We start from the raw sequence: 16,187 nt of genomic DNA, 5'->3' as shown, positions 1-16,187 counted from the left end.
AAGGAACAAGGCTAGCATTCATTTTGAAAGAAACTTAAATCTAATTGTGCTATCAACTGTACTCTTCTCAAGGGCAAATGAAACTTGGGTGCACATTTAAAGCAACCATTTTCCAATAAAATTAAATTCTAGAAAAATGTTTCCTTGCATCATTTGAAATGTTAAGTTTTCATTTTCTGATTTACACATTATCCTTGTCTTTAATGCAAGTCTCCCTCAGCAGAGGTAAATACTTATTGCACTGCGATTTGGCAGGGGGATGGGAACAGGGCTAAGGATGGGGCATTTGTCACACAAACAGATACAGTGTGTAATGTTGCTGTCAGGAAGGACAGGTAGATGGTAGGGCAAAATTGCAGTCAGTGGGATGAGTTGCAGTATTATGTAAGGAAAAAATGAAAAAGGGTGATGAAAGTGTTATATTTGAATGCCTGCAGTATACAGAATAAGGTAGACTATCTCGTAGCGCGGTTAGAGATTGGAAGGTATAACGTTGGGGGCATCAGGGAGTCATGGCAGAAAGAAGATTATAGTTGGGATCTTAACATCCAAGGATGCACATTGTATTAAAAGAGGCAGGTAGGCAGAGGTTGTGGGGTGGCTCTGTCGGTAAAAAATGAAATTAAATCCTTAGAAAAAGGCAGTGTAGGATCAGAAGATGTAGAATCCTTGTGGGTAGAGTTAAGCAACTGCACGCAACTGATGGGAGTTATATACAGGCCTCCAAACAATCAGGATGTAGCCTACAATTTACAATGGGAGTTAGAAGACTCATGATAAAAGTTACGATAGTCATCAGGGATTTCAGTATGCAGGTAGATTGGGAAAATAAGGTTGGTGCTGGATCCTAAGAGGGAGAATGTGTAGACTGTCTGCAAGATTTCTTTTTTAGAACTGCTTGTGGTTGAGCCTACTAGGGAAAAGTATGGTTTCCTTAAAAGGAAAAATCTTGCCTGACAGATCTGTTGGAATTTATTGAAGAAATAACAAGCAGGACAGACAAAGGAGACTCAGTGGCTGTTGTGTACTTTGGTTTTCAAAAGGCCTTTGACAAGTTGCCACAGGCATTACAGGAAAGATATTAGCATGGATAGAGGATTGACTGCTTGGTAGGAAGCAGAGGGTGGGAATAAAAGTAATCTTTTCTTGTTTGTTGCCTTTGACTAGGGTTGTTCTGCAAGAGTTTGGAATCGGGACAACTTTTTACATTATAGGTCAATGATTTGGATGACAGAATTGATGGTTCTGTGGTCGGGTTTATGGACAATAATAAAATAGTTGGAGGGACTGGTAGTGTTGAGGATGCAGAGGGACTTAGACAGATAAGGGGACTAGGAAAAGAAGTAGAAGATAGAGTGTAATGTAGGGAAGACTGTGCTCATGTATTTTGGTAAAAGGAATAAAATATTTTATAAACAGGGAGTCATTGAGTATATGTATAGTGGAGCTTGATAGGTTCTTGAGTAGTCAGGCCGTGAAAGTTTACGGGGAGAAGGCAGGAGAATGGGGTTGACAGGGAAATTAGATCAGCCATAATGAAATGGCACAGCATACTTAATAGGCCAAATTGTCTAATTCTGCTCCTTTGTTTTATGGTATAACCAATGTTACTTTCTGTTCTTGATCCCGAAGCTTGATTTGAACTCTTTAATTAATAATTGGTAATGATATGTTTTTGAACATTTGATAAAAGAATTACTGGTACTATTCTGTAACTAGTTAAAGTATAGCGTGATGCTGTTTAACGTGTACATCTTTGACTCGTGATTTGTTTTTTTATTTTCTAGAATCCTAAAACATTAGCTGAAGTTAAACAGCTGAACTGTGATGGGAACATTGAACAACTTCAGAAGTATTTTGGGCCCAGGATGCTCTTCGGAACAGCAGGGTTACGGTCAGTCATGGGACCAGGATTTTCCTGCATGAATGACCTGACCATTATACAGACAACCCAGGTAAATTGTTTAAGAATGATTCCAATATTACATTGAACTGTAATTCGTTACAGTAGGGGAGTCTAGGAGCAGAGGGCACAAGTTCAGTATACAAAGACATCCCTTTAGAACAACAGTGAGAAATTTGTTTAGCCAGAGGGAGACGAATCTGTGGAATTCATTGCCACAGATTTGGAGGTGTTGTTTAAGTACTACAAACATTTGGTCAGTAGGGAAGGAACAGTTTTTCATATTCCCTAAAATGTTAAGTAGGTAATTAGATTAACTATTAACTATTTACGTGGTAAGTAAACACACTTCCCTGTTACATGGTATGCTTTTTTAATCATTGAGTGCAATGTTTTGTTTAATACCTTTAAGATTAATGCATCAGCTAACATAAGTAAACAGGTGTGTTCTGCCAGTTTGGGTGAATGCAATACAGTACTGTGCAAAAGCCTTGTGCACATATATGTAGATAGGTTGCCTAAGACTTTATCACAATGTGGAGAGCATGCTTGTGAATCTGGCATGAGCAATGCATGTTGGGAATGGTGAAGATGGAATGCCACGGTAGGGTTGTGGGATAGGTAGCAGAGAAGTGCTAGGGGGCAGGGGGTGGTGTGGGTGCTGAGTCACTAGGCAATGTCATTTGATTCCAAACAATTGGTTTATTCATCATTATAGAATGGTGCTTCCCACTCCCTCCCCTTTTCCAACCATGATTCCCCTCTCTCTGTCCCCTTCCCACTCTCAATCCATAATAAAGACCCATATCAGAATCAGGTTTATCATCACTCCAGAACTGTTATGAGATTTTTCTTTTGCAACAGGGGTACTGTGCAATACCTAAAATTAATACAGTACTATCCAAAAGTCTTGGGCACCCTTGCTATATATATGTGCCAAGGAGTTTTACACAGTACTGTCTGTTCTTTGCATTTATTTTTCAGAAATATAGAGTCCATGCTTTTGGCTGACACTCGGGTCCTTTGGTAATATCCTGTTTGCTTCCTCTGTTATGTGATTATGTTGGAAGTGGTTTCACTTTAAGACAAAACATGCATTATTAGCTAAGGTACATTAAAATGTTATGTACATGTTATGAATCGGTCTCTGTCACTGTGTACTGTTACTTACCCTGTAACTGGGTTGTCAAACCAGCAGAAATGGAACACTCGTTGGAGTCTGTAATTACTAGAAACTAATAATGTTTATTAGCAAATTAAGTAATACAGTACACTAAATGCAAGGATATAAATGTAACAGGTTAGCAATGATAATATACACATATACACAGAATATGGGAATAGGAATCAGCCAAGCTCTATCGAAGTCTAGGAGTAAATGATCAGTCTTCCAGTGAAGCAAAGTTCAGTTCAGTTTAGTGTAGTTTGAGATAGTTGTTGTGGTACCGTTGGGGAGAGAGAATGAGAGATACAGCTGAAATTTCAGGCAAACCTTCTGTTGTCTTCTTGCCCCATTGTGGTCACCGACTGTGACCCCTCTGTTCCAGATGCGACTGTTCTTCCGTGGTGAACCCGTCACCCAGCCAAGGGTGGACACACAACAGGTCCCCACCGGTCGTACCTTTACACCCTGAGAGCCTGTGACCGATTCCCGCGAATCAGTCCTCCCAACTCCCACCAACTTGTGGAGGCATAATGCTCTCTTCAGGGTCTCGTGGCGTGTCTCCTGTGTCTTAGCAAACCCGCTATTTTATCCCCTCCTGATGGGGTATCACCTCTCCATCAAACTTCACCACCTCCTTTTGTCTCAGCAGGAGTGTTAACGAGCAGTTCATGTTCAAAGCAAAATGTCCGTGGCAGTATCACTGCAGACGCCAAAATACTGAATTATGTGTCTCTCTCCCTCTCGGTATCTCTTTCTCATTAGCATTTTGGATGGCTCTCTTTTATCTCTCTTATTTAGCAGCATCCATTCTGCAGCTCTGCTTGGCTTCACACATAACACCCCCACCCTTAAAAGAATTTTTACCGGGGTTAAAAATTAAGGACCTGAATGCACATTACAAAATACAGTCTAATATTCAAGTGGTCATCAGCTATTTGGCTAATACAGAGAACTATAAATTTAACACCTGGATAGACATTCAGCAATCACATTTGCGGTTCCTTTTACATGTCTTATCTTTATATCAAATTCCTGTAATATCAGACTCCAACTTAACAAGCATTTGTTTTTATCCTTCATGGTGGGCAAAAACACTAATGGATTGTGATCCGTGTAAACTATCAGTGGCTTCCGTGCCGGACAAATATAAACCTCAAAATGTTGTAACACCTGAATAAGTGACAGTACCGTAGATGCCGGACTACAGAGCGCACCTGATTAAAAGCCGCAGGCTCTAATTTTAGAAAGAAAATCAATTTTGTACTTGTACAAGCCGCACCGGATTTTAAGCCGCAGGTGTCCCACGTTGTAATATGAGATATTTACACAGAAAGATATTACACGTGAGGATTTTTTAACTTTTAATTAAATCCGTATGGTAACATAAACAAATACATATTGCAAATGCTTTTTTTCGAACCGTGCCTGTAACACGGTTACTTTTAAATATAGATACGTATCGGTAACACACAAATTACGTTGCGTATACTTTTTTACTGAACAGTGCACGAACAACATTCCAATATCTCCTAACGACTGGTAAAAAAATATATACTGCAGCCTACCAGGAAAAGTTATTGATCGCCTTTAACTTAAAAGCAGCGTTTTCGCTCGGGTCTAATGCGCTCGCCCCCTCCTTTCCGTTTATCGCAAACCGGTATTTTCCCACAAGACGCGGCGAAACCGGATGTGACGTCATAGCATTCCGGGATGTAGTACAGAAAACAGATATACTTAAAACACTTCTAACTTTAACTAGAAAATACTAACAAATGAATTACTAAGCGAAAATATTATAAACTAAATAACTGCCATAAAGGCAGCACAATGCTTTTCTTCGAGTGTTTTCCATGTTGATGAGGGTGAGTACAAATGACTGATTTACAATAATTTAATTGTGAAAGTGCGCTTGATTTATCGTACAATTTCATTGGACCTCTGTGAACTACTCATCAATTTTATTGGTCTACTGTTACGAGGCAAAATGTTTTTGGCGGCATGAAAAAAAAACATGCATTAGCCGCACCGTAGTAAAGGCCGCAGTGTTCAAAGCTGTTCAAAGCGTGGGAAAAAAGTAGCGGCTTATAATCCGGAATCTACGGTAATTCTTTTCCTACAGTGGAGTTAATACTTAGCTTAGGTGTATATTACAAACTGTGAACCAATACATGTGTGATTATAATGTGGTACATTACAGAAGTGTATGCAAACTCTAATCTCCAGTTTACTTTTAAACCTAATTCAAACAGTCAATCTTCCATGATGTTTTTTTATCTTTCACATGCTTTGTTACAAACAAAAAAGAGTCAAATTCCTGCAAAATCAGACCCTGTTATTTAAAAATGGTGTTTGTTCACCCTTGGCCTCTTTTCCACTTTGAAACAGAACATTTAGCCCTTTCGTGGTCAGCTGGCTGATCAGCTTGGATAAGGCTTTCAGAAACCCCCTTCACAGGTGTTAGTTTATCACCAATGTTGTCCAGACTAAGTCCATTTGCTGAACTTCCAAACAACTCATTAATTTCAAGCAAGTCATTAATTTTATCTTCAGGATCTTTAATTTGATTAGTTTCCTTAGTGACACTAGCAGATGGTCTCTCTGGGTCAGAACAACACTTCAAGTTTTTCCTCTCCAAATCACATACTTGAACAACAGCACCACATCATGTATCTTTATTTTTCAAAATAAACTGTAATTGACTAGCAGGCATCTTGTTAACAAACCATTGTTTAGTTAACGGTCCCTTTACTTTGATCAACAGTCCTGGAACCAAACCTGACTTTAAATTTACTTTATTCAAAAGTCCAGTAACACTTTTCCCCTCAATATCTTCAATAATATCCATCTCACCAGCTTTCATCTCACCAGCTTTCATCTCATCACTAACTTCTAACACAAGTGACTGAGAATCCTCACTTTCTACTGGTGCCATGGTTAACCCTTTCTTCACTGAACCAAGTTCATCTGACCCAAGAGGACTGCATTCCTTTTCAACTAAGTCAGACCCCTCAGACTTTTCCTGAGCTTCAGCACTAGGTTCAGTACCCTGTGCATCCACAGGTACTTCCTCAACCTGCACACAGGCCAACGGGACATCTGCCTCTCCTAGGCTTTCAATACCAGTCCCCCTTTCAAATTCCAAGTTCCCCTGATCCTCCCAGTTACTCTCTGGGCAACTCCCCCTCCGGAGTAAACTCAACCCTGTGGGTTAAAACAACCTCGTCTGCTAACACAGCAGACTCCCTCAAGGTAGCGGCATCCTTTTCATCTAGGACTGCCCTCACATCATTGGGAACACACTTAAATTCTTCAACTGCAAACAGCTCTGTCAAGCCAGATAGATCATCTGTGTCCAACCCTGGACCTTCTAGCTGTCACATCTGTTTCTCATCTTGGCTCTGTACCTCCATAAATTCCTTCCTCACTCCAAAATGTCCACCTAGGGGTAGCTTATGGGCAGGGCTCAAAATCTCGTTCCTTGACAACCCTAAATTTTCCTCATCTCTCTTGCTTTCCTTAGCTCCACTATTCTCTGTTTTACCACCCTCTAACCCCTCTTGGTACAGGGCTGGTAAAAACGTCTCAGCTAAATCAACGCTGGACTCATTTAAACTGGTGCCTGTCTCTGCCGCTTTTCTGGCCACGCTTCAAGTTACTGCGCAGGCAGGATTAACTTCAGAAACTATGGGCGGGTCCTCAGTCCTGGCAGGCTTGCTAGTCAGCTTCACTGCTGGGTACACACCCCACCTGCCAGATTGTTCCCGAGCAAGACATCTACATCGGGTATTGGGAGTACAGGCCATACCCCTATTGCGACTGGTCCGGATACCAAATCACACATCAAAAATACTTTATGTAACGGTACGGCCTCGGTCCCTTTTTCCAATCCCTTCTATCACGTTCACGTCACCAGTGTCTGTCTCACTATTGAATTCCAACACTCTGTTTAGGATTAAGGACTGAATAGCCCCATTGTCTCTCCAGATTCTTACTGGCACTGGGGGTGACCCTTCCCTCACAGGTACCAACTCGGTTGAAAGGAATTTCTCACATCCCTCCTGAACTCTGTTTAGCTCCTCCTCTTTTAACGGCATTTCAACCGGCTTAACACAGCCCGTCGGTGCAGTCGCCTTTCCTTTCCCCGTCTCCTTCTTCGGAGCAAGGCACCTAGACGCAATATGACCGGCTTTCCCGCAATTAAAACTAGGAGACCTCCTGACAGACTGTTTCCCGTCTTCCTTACCCTTCTCACTAGTCCCCGGCTTACTTTCTGGCTTGGCTGGCGGACTTTCTCTGCCCTCTCTACTACCCTTCTGGTAGCTCTTACTCGGGGTAAACTTCGCTTTGTGTGTTAACGCATACTCATCCGCTAACTTAGCAGTTGCGGCTAAGGTTTCTGCCTCTTTCTCATCTAGATAGGTCCGCATACCTTCAGGGACACAACCTTTAAACTGTTCAATCAGCAGTAGCTGTAGCAGTTTGTTATAATCCCCAGTGACCCCTTTCGAGATGCACCAACGCTCACAATACATTTGCATCTCACGGGCAAACTTTAAATACGTGCGGTCCTACTGCTTCCTCACATTCCGGAACCTTTGCCGGTATGCCTCCGGGACCAACTCATAGATCCTGAGTACAGCCTCTTTTACCACATCATACTTCTTTGCATCTCCTGCTGACAACGCTGAGTAAGCTTGCTGAGCCTTCCCCTTAAGCACACTCTGGAGTAAAACAGCCCGCTTATCCCTCGGCCAGTCCTGACTTACAGCGACCTTTTCGAAATGTAGAAAGTACCAATCAACATTAGTCTCCTCAAATGGGGGAACCAATTTAACCTCCTGGGTCGCCTTGAACCCTCCACCTAGGTCCGGCATTTGGCCCCCCCCCCTCGCATTATCTTTAACTTCTCCAGCTCAAACTCCCTTTCTATCTGCTTCTCTCTTTCTCTTTCCTCCCTTTCTGGCTCCTTCTGTCTTTCCTCCTTTTCTAGCTGCTTTACTCGTAACTCATGCTCGAGCCTTAATTTTTCCATCTGCAGCTGAATCGCAGCCCCACCAGGTTTGCTCTCAGACACCACCTCCAGGTCCCCTTCGGGTAACACATCCTTAGATACATAATACTCAACGATGGTTCTTTGTATCTCCGATCTCCTCATTGCCTGCTTCCCCTTCAAAAGATTCAACCATTTTGCAATATTCACCAAGTCTGATTTCTTGGCATCCTCTAATGCCTCCAAGGTTGGCGCCTGTAGAAATTCCTCAATCTCCATTGATGCTGTTTGCCCTTTTTGTTTGTTTCTTTGTTTTTTTTCCAGGACCAAATTAGATTCGGGAATTTAACCCAATCAATTCAACCAGTCCCAATTTTGGCGTTCAAAATCCCGGACAGAGGCTCCACTTATGTTACATACCCCGTAACTGGGTTGTCAAACCAGCAGAAATGGAACACTTGTTGGAGTCTGTAATTACTAGAAACTAATAAAGTTTATTAGTAAATTAAGTAATACAGTACACTAAATGCAAGAATATAAATGTAACAGGTTAGCAATGATAATATACACATATACACAGAAATATGGGAATAGGAATCAGCCAAGCTCTATCGAAGTCTAGGAGTAAATGATCAGTCTTCAAGTGAAGCAGAGTTCAGTTCAGTTTAGTGTAGTTCGAGATAGTTGTTGTGGTACCGTTGGAGAGAGAGTGAGAGATACAGCTGAAATTTCAGGCAAACCTTCTGTTGACTTCTTGTCCCGTTGTGGTCACCGACTGTGACCCCTCCATTCCAGATACGACCGTTCTTCCGTGGTGAACCCGTCACCCAGCCAAGGGTGGACACACAACAGGTCCCCACCGGTCGTACCTTTACACCCTGAGAGCCTGTGACCGATTCCCGTGAATCAGTCCTCCAAACTCCCACCAACTTGTGTGGGCACAATGCTCTCTTCAGAGTCTCGTGGCATTGTCTCCTGTGTCTTAGCAAACCAGCTATTTTATCCCCCCCCCAATTAGATATCACCTCTCCATCAAACTTCACCACTTCCTTTTGTCTCAGCAGGAGTGTTAACGGGCAGTTCATGTTCAAAGCAAAATGTCCGTGGCAGTATCACTGCAGACGCCAAAATACTGAATTATGTGTCTCTCTCCCTCTCGTTATCTCTTTCTCATTAGCATTTTGGATGGCTCTCTTTTATCTCTCTCATTTAGCAGCATCCATCTGCAGCTCTGCTTGGCTTCACACATAACAGTACATGTATACATATATACATATATTTTCTCAATCTTGACTCCTCTACCAGAGGCCTGGGAGCTTGCGGGTTTGTCGCAGTATCCTTGCTGTTCTTAGTAGTAAACTCTTCTGGACTGAGATCTCAGATGTTGTTCCCAGGATTTGTTGGAACCACTCTCCCAGCCTGGGTGTTACAGCTCCAAGTGCTCCTATCACCACCGGGATTACTCTGGCTTTAACCTTCCACATCCTTTCTAACTGCTCTTTCAAGCCCTGGCACTTCTCCTGCTTCTGATATTCCTTCTGTTACTGTCATTCAGTATTGGTGCATCTATTACTTTTGCTTTCTTTATTCCTTGTCCAGTATTTCCATGTCTGGTTGATTGGCCAGCCAGTACCTGCTTATCAGTCTGTACTTGGGAAGTCCCTCAGGATCTTAGCTCAGTCATTCTCCACTACCTTCTCAGGTGTTTCCTATTTGGACTTGGGAGTGTCCAATCCATGCTCAGTGCAGATGTTCCTGTACACATTTCCTGTAACTTGGTTGTGCCGTTCATGTATCCTGTCCCTGCCTCCATTTTGCACCCTCTTATTATGTGTTGGATGGTTTCAGCGGATTCCTTGGGCAGTCTGCATCTTGGGTCTTGTCTAGTGTGATGGACCCCTGCTTCTATTACCCTTGTGCTCAGCACCTGTTATTGTGTAGCCATGAGCACCACCTCTGTGGTGTCCCTCAGCCCCGCCATATCCAGCCATTGGTATGTCAGCCACCTCGGATATCTGGCGATGGTAATTCCCATGCAGTGGCTGTCTTCCTGACATACTCATAGATATTTCGCAATTCTTCCAGGACTGTGGCCTTGACATTTCCGAGTCCCCATCCTCCTCTATTCTGGTGGGTGTATAGTCGCTTGACGTTGGACTTTGGATGGAATCCTCTGTGTGTTGTTAGTAGTTTCTGCATCTTGATGTCAGCAACTTCCAGTTCATTCCTTGAACAGCAGGCTATTGCAGCTGGGTACCTGATGATTAGTAGGGTGAATGTGTTGTTGGTTCTGATCTTGTTCTTCCCATTCAGCTGTTTTTTTTAGGATCTGTCTCACTCTTTAGAGATACTTGGATGTTGCATCCTTACTTGAGTCCTCATTGTGGCATTCATGCACTTGCAGGATCCCCAGGTATTTGTGGCTGTCCTGTACATCTGGTATGTGACCTTTAGGTAACTCAATTCCTTCAGTCTTAATGAGTTTGCCTCTTTTCACTACCATCCGTCTGCACTTTTCCAGTCCAAATAACATCCTGATATCTCTGCTGTAGACCTTTGTCAGGTGGATTAGTGAGTCAATATCTCTTTTCATTTCTGGCATAAGCCTGATGTCATCCATGTACAGGAGGTGGCTGATGGTCTCACCACTCTTGAACCTGTATCCATATCCACTCTTTGAGATGATCTGGTTGAGGTGGGGTGGGGGTTCAAGCCGAAGCAGAACAGTGGGGATAGTGTATCACAGACAGACATACTTTATTGATCCCGAGGGAAATTGGGTTTCGTTACATTCGCACCAACCAAGAATAGTGTAGAAATATAGCAATATAAAACCATAAATAATTAAATAATGATAAGTAAATTATTCCAAGTGGATATAAGTCCAGGACCAGCCTATTGGCTCAGGGTGTCTGACACTCATGGGGGAGGAGTTGTAAAGTTTGATGGTCACAGGTAGGAATGACTTCCTATGACGCTCAGTGTTGCATCTCGATGGAATGAGTCTCTGGCTGAACGTACTCCTGTGCCTAACCAGTACATTATGGAGTGGATGGGAGACATTGTCCAAGATGGCATGCAACTTGGACAGCATCCTCTTTTCAGACACCACTGTCAGAGAGTCCAGTTCCACCCCCACAACATCACTGGCCTTACGAATGAGTTTGTTGATTCTGTTGGTGTCTGCTACCCTCAGCCTGCTGCCCCAGCACACAACAGCAAACATGATAGCACTGGCCACCACAGACTTGTAGAACATCCTCGGCATCGTCCGGCAGATGTTAAATGACCTTACTCTCCTTAGGAAATAGAGACAGCTCTGACCCTTCTTGTAGACAGTCTTAGTGTTCTTTGACCAGTCCAGTTTATTGTCAATTCGTATCTCCAGGTATTTGTAATCCTCCACCATGTCCACACTGACCCCTTGGATGGAAACAGGGATCACCGGTGCCTTAGCCCTCCTCAGGTCCACCACCAGCTCCTTAGCCGTTTTCACATTAAGCTGCAGATTATTCTGCTCGCACCATGTGACAAAGTTTCCCACCATAGCCCTGTACTCCGCCTCATCTCTCTTGCTGATGCATCCAACTATGGCAGAGTCATCAGAAAACTTATGAAAATGGCAAGACTCTGTGCAGTAGTTGAAGTCTGAGGTGTAGATAGTGAAGAGAAAGGGAGACAGGACAGTCCCCTGTGGAGCCCCAGTGCTGCTGACCACTCTGTCTGACACACAGCGTTGCAAGCGCATGTACTGTGGTCTGCCAGTCAGGTAATCAATAATCCATGGCACCAGGGAAGCATCCACCTGCATCACTGTCAGCTTCTCACCCAGCAGAGCAGGGCGGATGGTGTTGAACACACTGGAGAAGTCAAAAAACATGACCCTCACAGTACTCGCCGGCTTGTCCAGGTGGGCGTAGACACAGTTCAGCAGGTAGGCGATGGCATCCTCAACTCCTAGTCGGGGCTGATAGGTTAACTGGAGAGGGTCTAAGTGTGGCCTAACCATAGGCCGGAGCTGCTCTAGAACAAGTCTGTCCAGGGTCTTCATGATGTCGGAGGTCAATGCCACTGGTCTGTAGTCATTGGAGCCACTGGGCCGCGGCATCTTCGGTACAGGGACGAGGCAGGACGTCTTCCACAGCACAGGAACCCTCTGGAGAGTCAGGCTCGGGTTGAAGACATGGTGAAGTACTCCACATAGCTGGGGGGCACAGGCTTTGAGCACCCTGGGGCTGACATCACCCGGGCCTGCAGCCTTGCTTGGATGGAGACGTTTCTGCTGTCTTCTCACCTGTTCAGCTGTGAAGCCCACCGTGGTGGTTTCAGGTGGGGGAGGGGTGTAGTCATGAGAGCAGGGTGGGGGGCTGTGAGGAGGTGTAGGAGGGGAGAGTGGAGTATGTGTTGGTTGGGGGCCGACAACAGATGAATCATGTGGGGGATGGGCAGGGGCCACAGTGTCAAATCTGTTGAAGAACAGGTTAAGTTCGTTGCCCTGTCCACACTGCCTTCAGCTCCTCTGTTGCTGGTTTGCCAGAACCCAGTGATGGTCCTCATCCCACTCCAGACCTCTCTCATGTTGTTCTGCTGGAGTTTCCACTCAAACTTCCTCCTGTCTTTAGCCTCCGTGATCTTGGCTTTCAGGTCCCTCTGTATTATCCTCAGCTCCTCCCTATTTCCATCTCTAAACGCCCTCTTCTTAGCGTTCAGGATGTCCTTAATGTCCTTTGTTACCCATGGCTTGTTATTTAAATAAAAAAGGACAGCTCTTGCCAGAACATTGAAGTCCACACAGAAGTTGATGTAACCAGTGATGCACTCTGTGAGCCCATCAATGTCCTCTCCATGTGGCTCACAGAGGGCCTGCCGGTCTGTCGCCTCAAAACAACCCTGGAGTGCCTCATAAGCCTCCCCCAACCATTTCCTCACTGACCTCGAGGTTGCAGGTTTACTCTTCACCAGAGGCACATAGCAGGGTTTGAGATGCACCAGGTTGTGATCTGACCTTCCCAGTGGGGGTAGGGGAGAGGAGCTGTATGCATCCTTAACGTTAGCATACATCAAGTCCAGGGTCCTCTCCCCTCTGGTTGTACAGCTCACATACTGCGTGAAGTTGGGCGGTGTTCTAGCCACGGTAACACGGTTGAAGTCACCCGAGATGGTAATGAGGGCACTCGGGTGCTGGGTTTGTAGTCTGGCTATGACGGTGTGAATGATGTTACACGCCGATGTCGGGTTGGCAGAGGGAGGGATGTACACAACAACCACGATTGCATGTGAGATTTCCCTTGGCAAATAATATGGCTGGAGTCCAACAGCAAAAAGTTCAATATCCGGGCTACAAACACGTTCCTTGATCGTAATATGACCAGGATTGCACCATCTGTTGTTAACCAGAACAGCAAGCTCCCCTCCTTTACGCTTACCACTCTCAGTGCAATTCCGATCGGCCCGAACGGTCTGGAAGCCCTCTATGGAAACGTTTTGGTCAGGTATGTCCTCGTGCAGCCACGTTTCAGTAAAACACATGACATTGCTGTCCCCAAAAGTCCTTTGACTCCTGACTAGCGCTGTCAACTCATCTATTTTATTACCCAGTGATCTCACATTGCCCATAATGAGAGAGGGAAGACATGGCATATAACTCCTCTTCTCCATAAGTCTCTGTTGTCTCGACCTGGTCCTCCTCCCTCGCCTTTTTGATCCTGTCTGCATCCTCTGTGTGTTTTTCTCCAGATTTCAGCAGGGGTATCCGCCGCTCTGTTTGCTAAACCAGCCGGCTTAAGCGCGATTAGCTGGTCCCTGGAATAAACAATGCGACCATACCATCACCCTGGTATACTCCACATCTGATGGGTATTTGTGCTAATTGGCTTTGAGTTAACTTCCAGCATAGTCCTCCAATGGCCCACTGAGTTCTTGATGAGGGTCCTTAGTGCCTTGTTGACCTTGTACAGGGACAGGCATTCCTGAATCCGTGTGTGGGCCATTGAGTCGTATGCTTTCTGGTAGTCGATCCAGGTTGGTTTGCCAGTCTCGTCCATTTATGGTTTGTTCCAGTAGCCAGTTTCTCACCAGAGGGTCCCGGTTCCCCAACCATTGGTGTGGACCTTGTTAATCCATGTGACTTTATATAATACAGAGAGAGATATCTTCTGTTAAGTTCTAAATGTTGTCATTTCTTTCATCCTTGTATTATTTTAAAGTTCTTTTGTTAAAATTCGATTCTGCTGAAAACCAAAAGAGAGAATGGAAAATGCTCTGTTTAAAAGTGTCAGTATATTTGTTGGGAACAAATCAATAGGTAATTATGTTGACCTGGTCTTCCTGTTAAAGCACTTCACACATCTGGTCTACAACTAATGACTGTTTCCTGGTTTCTTTTCATCTCATCCCAAAGTCCACTTGTGTTTCATGTTTTGTGTTGTTAATCACTAATGAGAATATCTGCAGATGTTGGAAATCAAAGTAACACACACAAAATGCTGGAGGAACTGAGCAGGCCAGGCAGTATCTATGGAAATGAGTTAACAGTCAACGTTTCGGACCAAGACCCCCATCAGGACGGGTCCTTCAGCATTTTGTGTATATTACTTGCATTGTTAATGTTCCTTGCACTTTATCTACACACCTTTCAGAGTCTTTCCTCATTAATAGATCTGTGTGCAAACAGCTTATCTCAAAAGGGCCAGAAGGTCACAATATGGTGAAATCAAATTATGATAGTGAAATCAATCTTCTTAAATGTGTGGAATAAGTTTATAGTAGTTATAATTTGTCGATATATACTGATGGCTGGAGAACATCTAGAGGAGATTCATGAGAATATCACAGGAATGAAAGGGTTAACGTATGAGGAACGTTTGATGGCTCACAGCCTGTACTTGCTGGTGCTTAGCAGAATGAGGAGGGATCTCATTGAAATCTTTTGAATATTGAATGTCCTAGACGTGGAGAGGATGTTTCATACAGTGTGGGATTCTAGGACCAGAGGGCACAGCCTCAGAATACAAGGACGTCCCTTTACAATAGAGATAGTGAATTTCTTTTGCCAGAGGGTGATGACTCTATGGAATTCATTGCCACAGATGGCAGTGGAGACCAAGTAATTGGGTATATTTAAATAGAGGTTGATAGGTTCTTGATTAGCAAGGGCATCAAATGTTATGAGGAGTAGGCAGAAGAATGGGTTGAGATGGATCATAAGTCAGCCGTGATTGAATGGCAGAGCAGACTCAGTGGACTGAATGGTATATTTCTGCTCCCAGAAGTTTGTATGGGGGAAAACTTGGCATCTCGTGGTTGTAATGCCATTAGTTACAAAGTAAATTTGGAAAAAGAGCAACAGGATAAGGTTTTGAATTGGAGAAAAGCCAATTTTGATGGTATCAGAAAGGATTTGGCAAGTATAGATTGGGTCAGACTGGCAAAGGTGTACTTGGTAAGTGGGAGGCATTCAAAAGTGAAATTTTGAGAGTACAAAGTTTGTATGTGCCTTTCAGAATAAATGGTAAAGATATCATGTACAGTCGGTCCTCATCTGCGAATTCCGCATGTGCGAATTCAACCAACCGTGAATTGTGAAAACCCGGAAGTGCTGTTCCGGCACTTGTTGTTCGAGCATGTACAGACTTTTTTTTCCTTGTCATTATTCCCTAAAAAAATGCAGTATAACAGCTATTTTACACAGCATTTACATTGTATCAGATATTATAGGTAATCTAGAAATTATTTAAAGTATGCGGGAGGATGTGCATGAGTTATCGTGGATCGGGATCGAAAAAAATCGGAAGTTTTCTTACTAAGTTAGTCAGATCAGGTACATCCGGTATTATTTAGCGTCAGTTAGTCAAACATTTGTCTTAATATATAGTATATATTTTTACCTTTCTATACATATAAAACACTTAAGAAATGTATGTTTCAGCGCCAGTTCAGGAACGGAAGTTCCCGAGTTCGATTCAATGACAGATCGCTCCCTAGTGCGTTCTCCACCATGCCAGGTTGATGTGAAGGATCAAAAACCCAAAACCCAATAATTAAACCACTGCGTTGCTTAGTAATAATTGTAGCTTTCATCGAGGCAGAGCCTTTCTCACTTTATCCTTTAAAATTGTTCCAATTGTTGA

The 16,187-nt window shown here is 43.7% G+C and overlaps 1 protein-coding gene across 1 annotated transcript in view; it reads left to right on the top strand.

Annotated features, from left to right (window-relative positions):
- Window positions 1-16,187, top strand: part of pgm2 (phosphoglucomutase 2) — a 66,398-nt gene that overhangs the window by 1,310 nt on the left and 48,901 nt on the right. The window contains exon 2 of the mRNA XM_073064852.1: window positions 1,788-1,955. Coding sequence (XP_072920953.1) covers window positions 1,788-1,955 — 168 coding nt within the window. The remainder of the gene's footprint in view (window positions 1-1,787; window positions 1,956-16,187) is intronic.

This window comes from Hemitrygon akajei, chromosome 13 (assembly GCF_048418815.1).
Source record: "Hemitrygon akajei chromosome 13, sHemAka1.3, whole genome shotgun sequence".
Classification (NCBI taxonomy): Eukaryota; Metazoa; Chordata; class Chondrichthyes; order Myliobatiformes; family Dasyatidae; genus Hemitrygon; species Hemitrygon akajei.
Note: the sequence above shows the minus strand (reverse complement) of the source record. Positions and strands in the feature narration are given on the sequence as shown.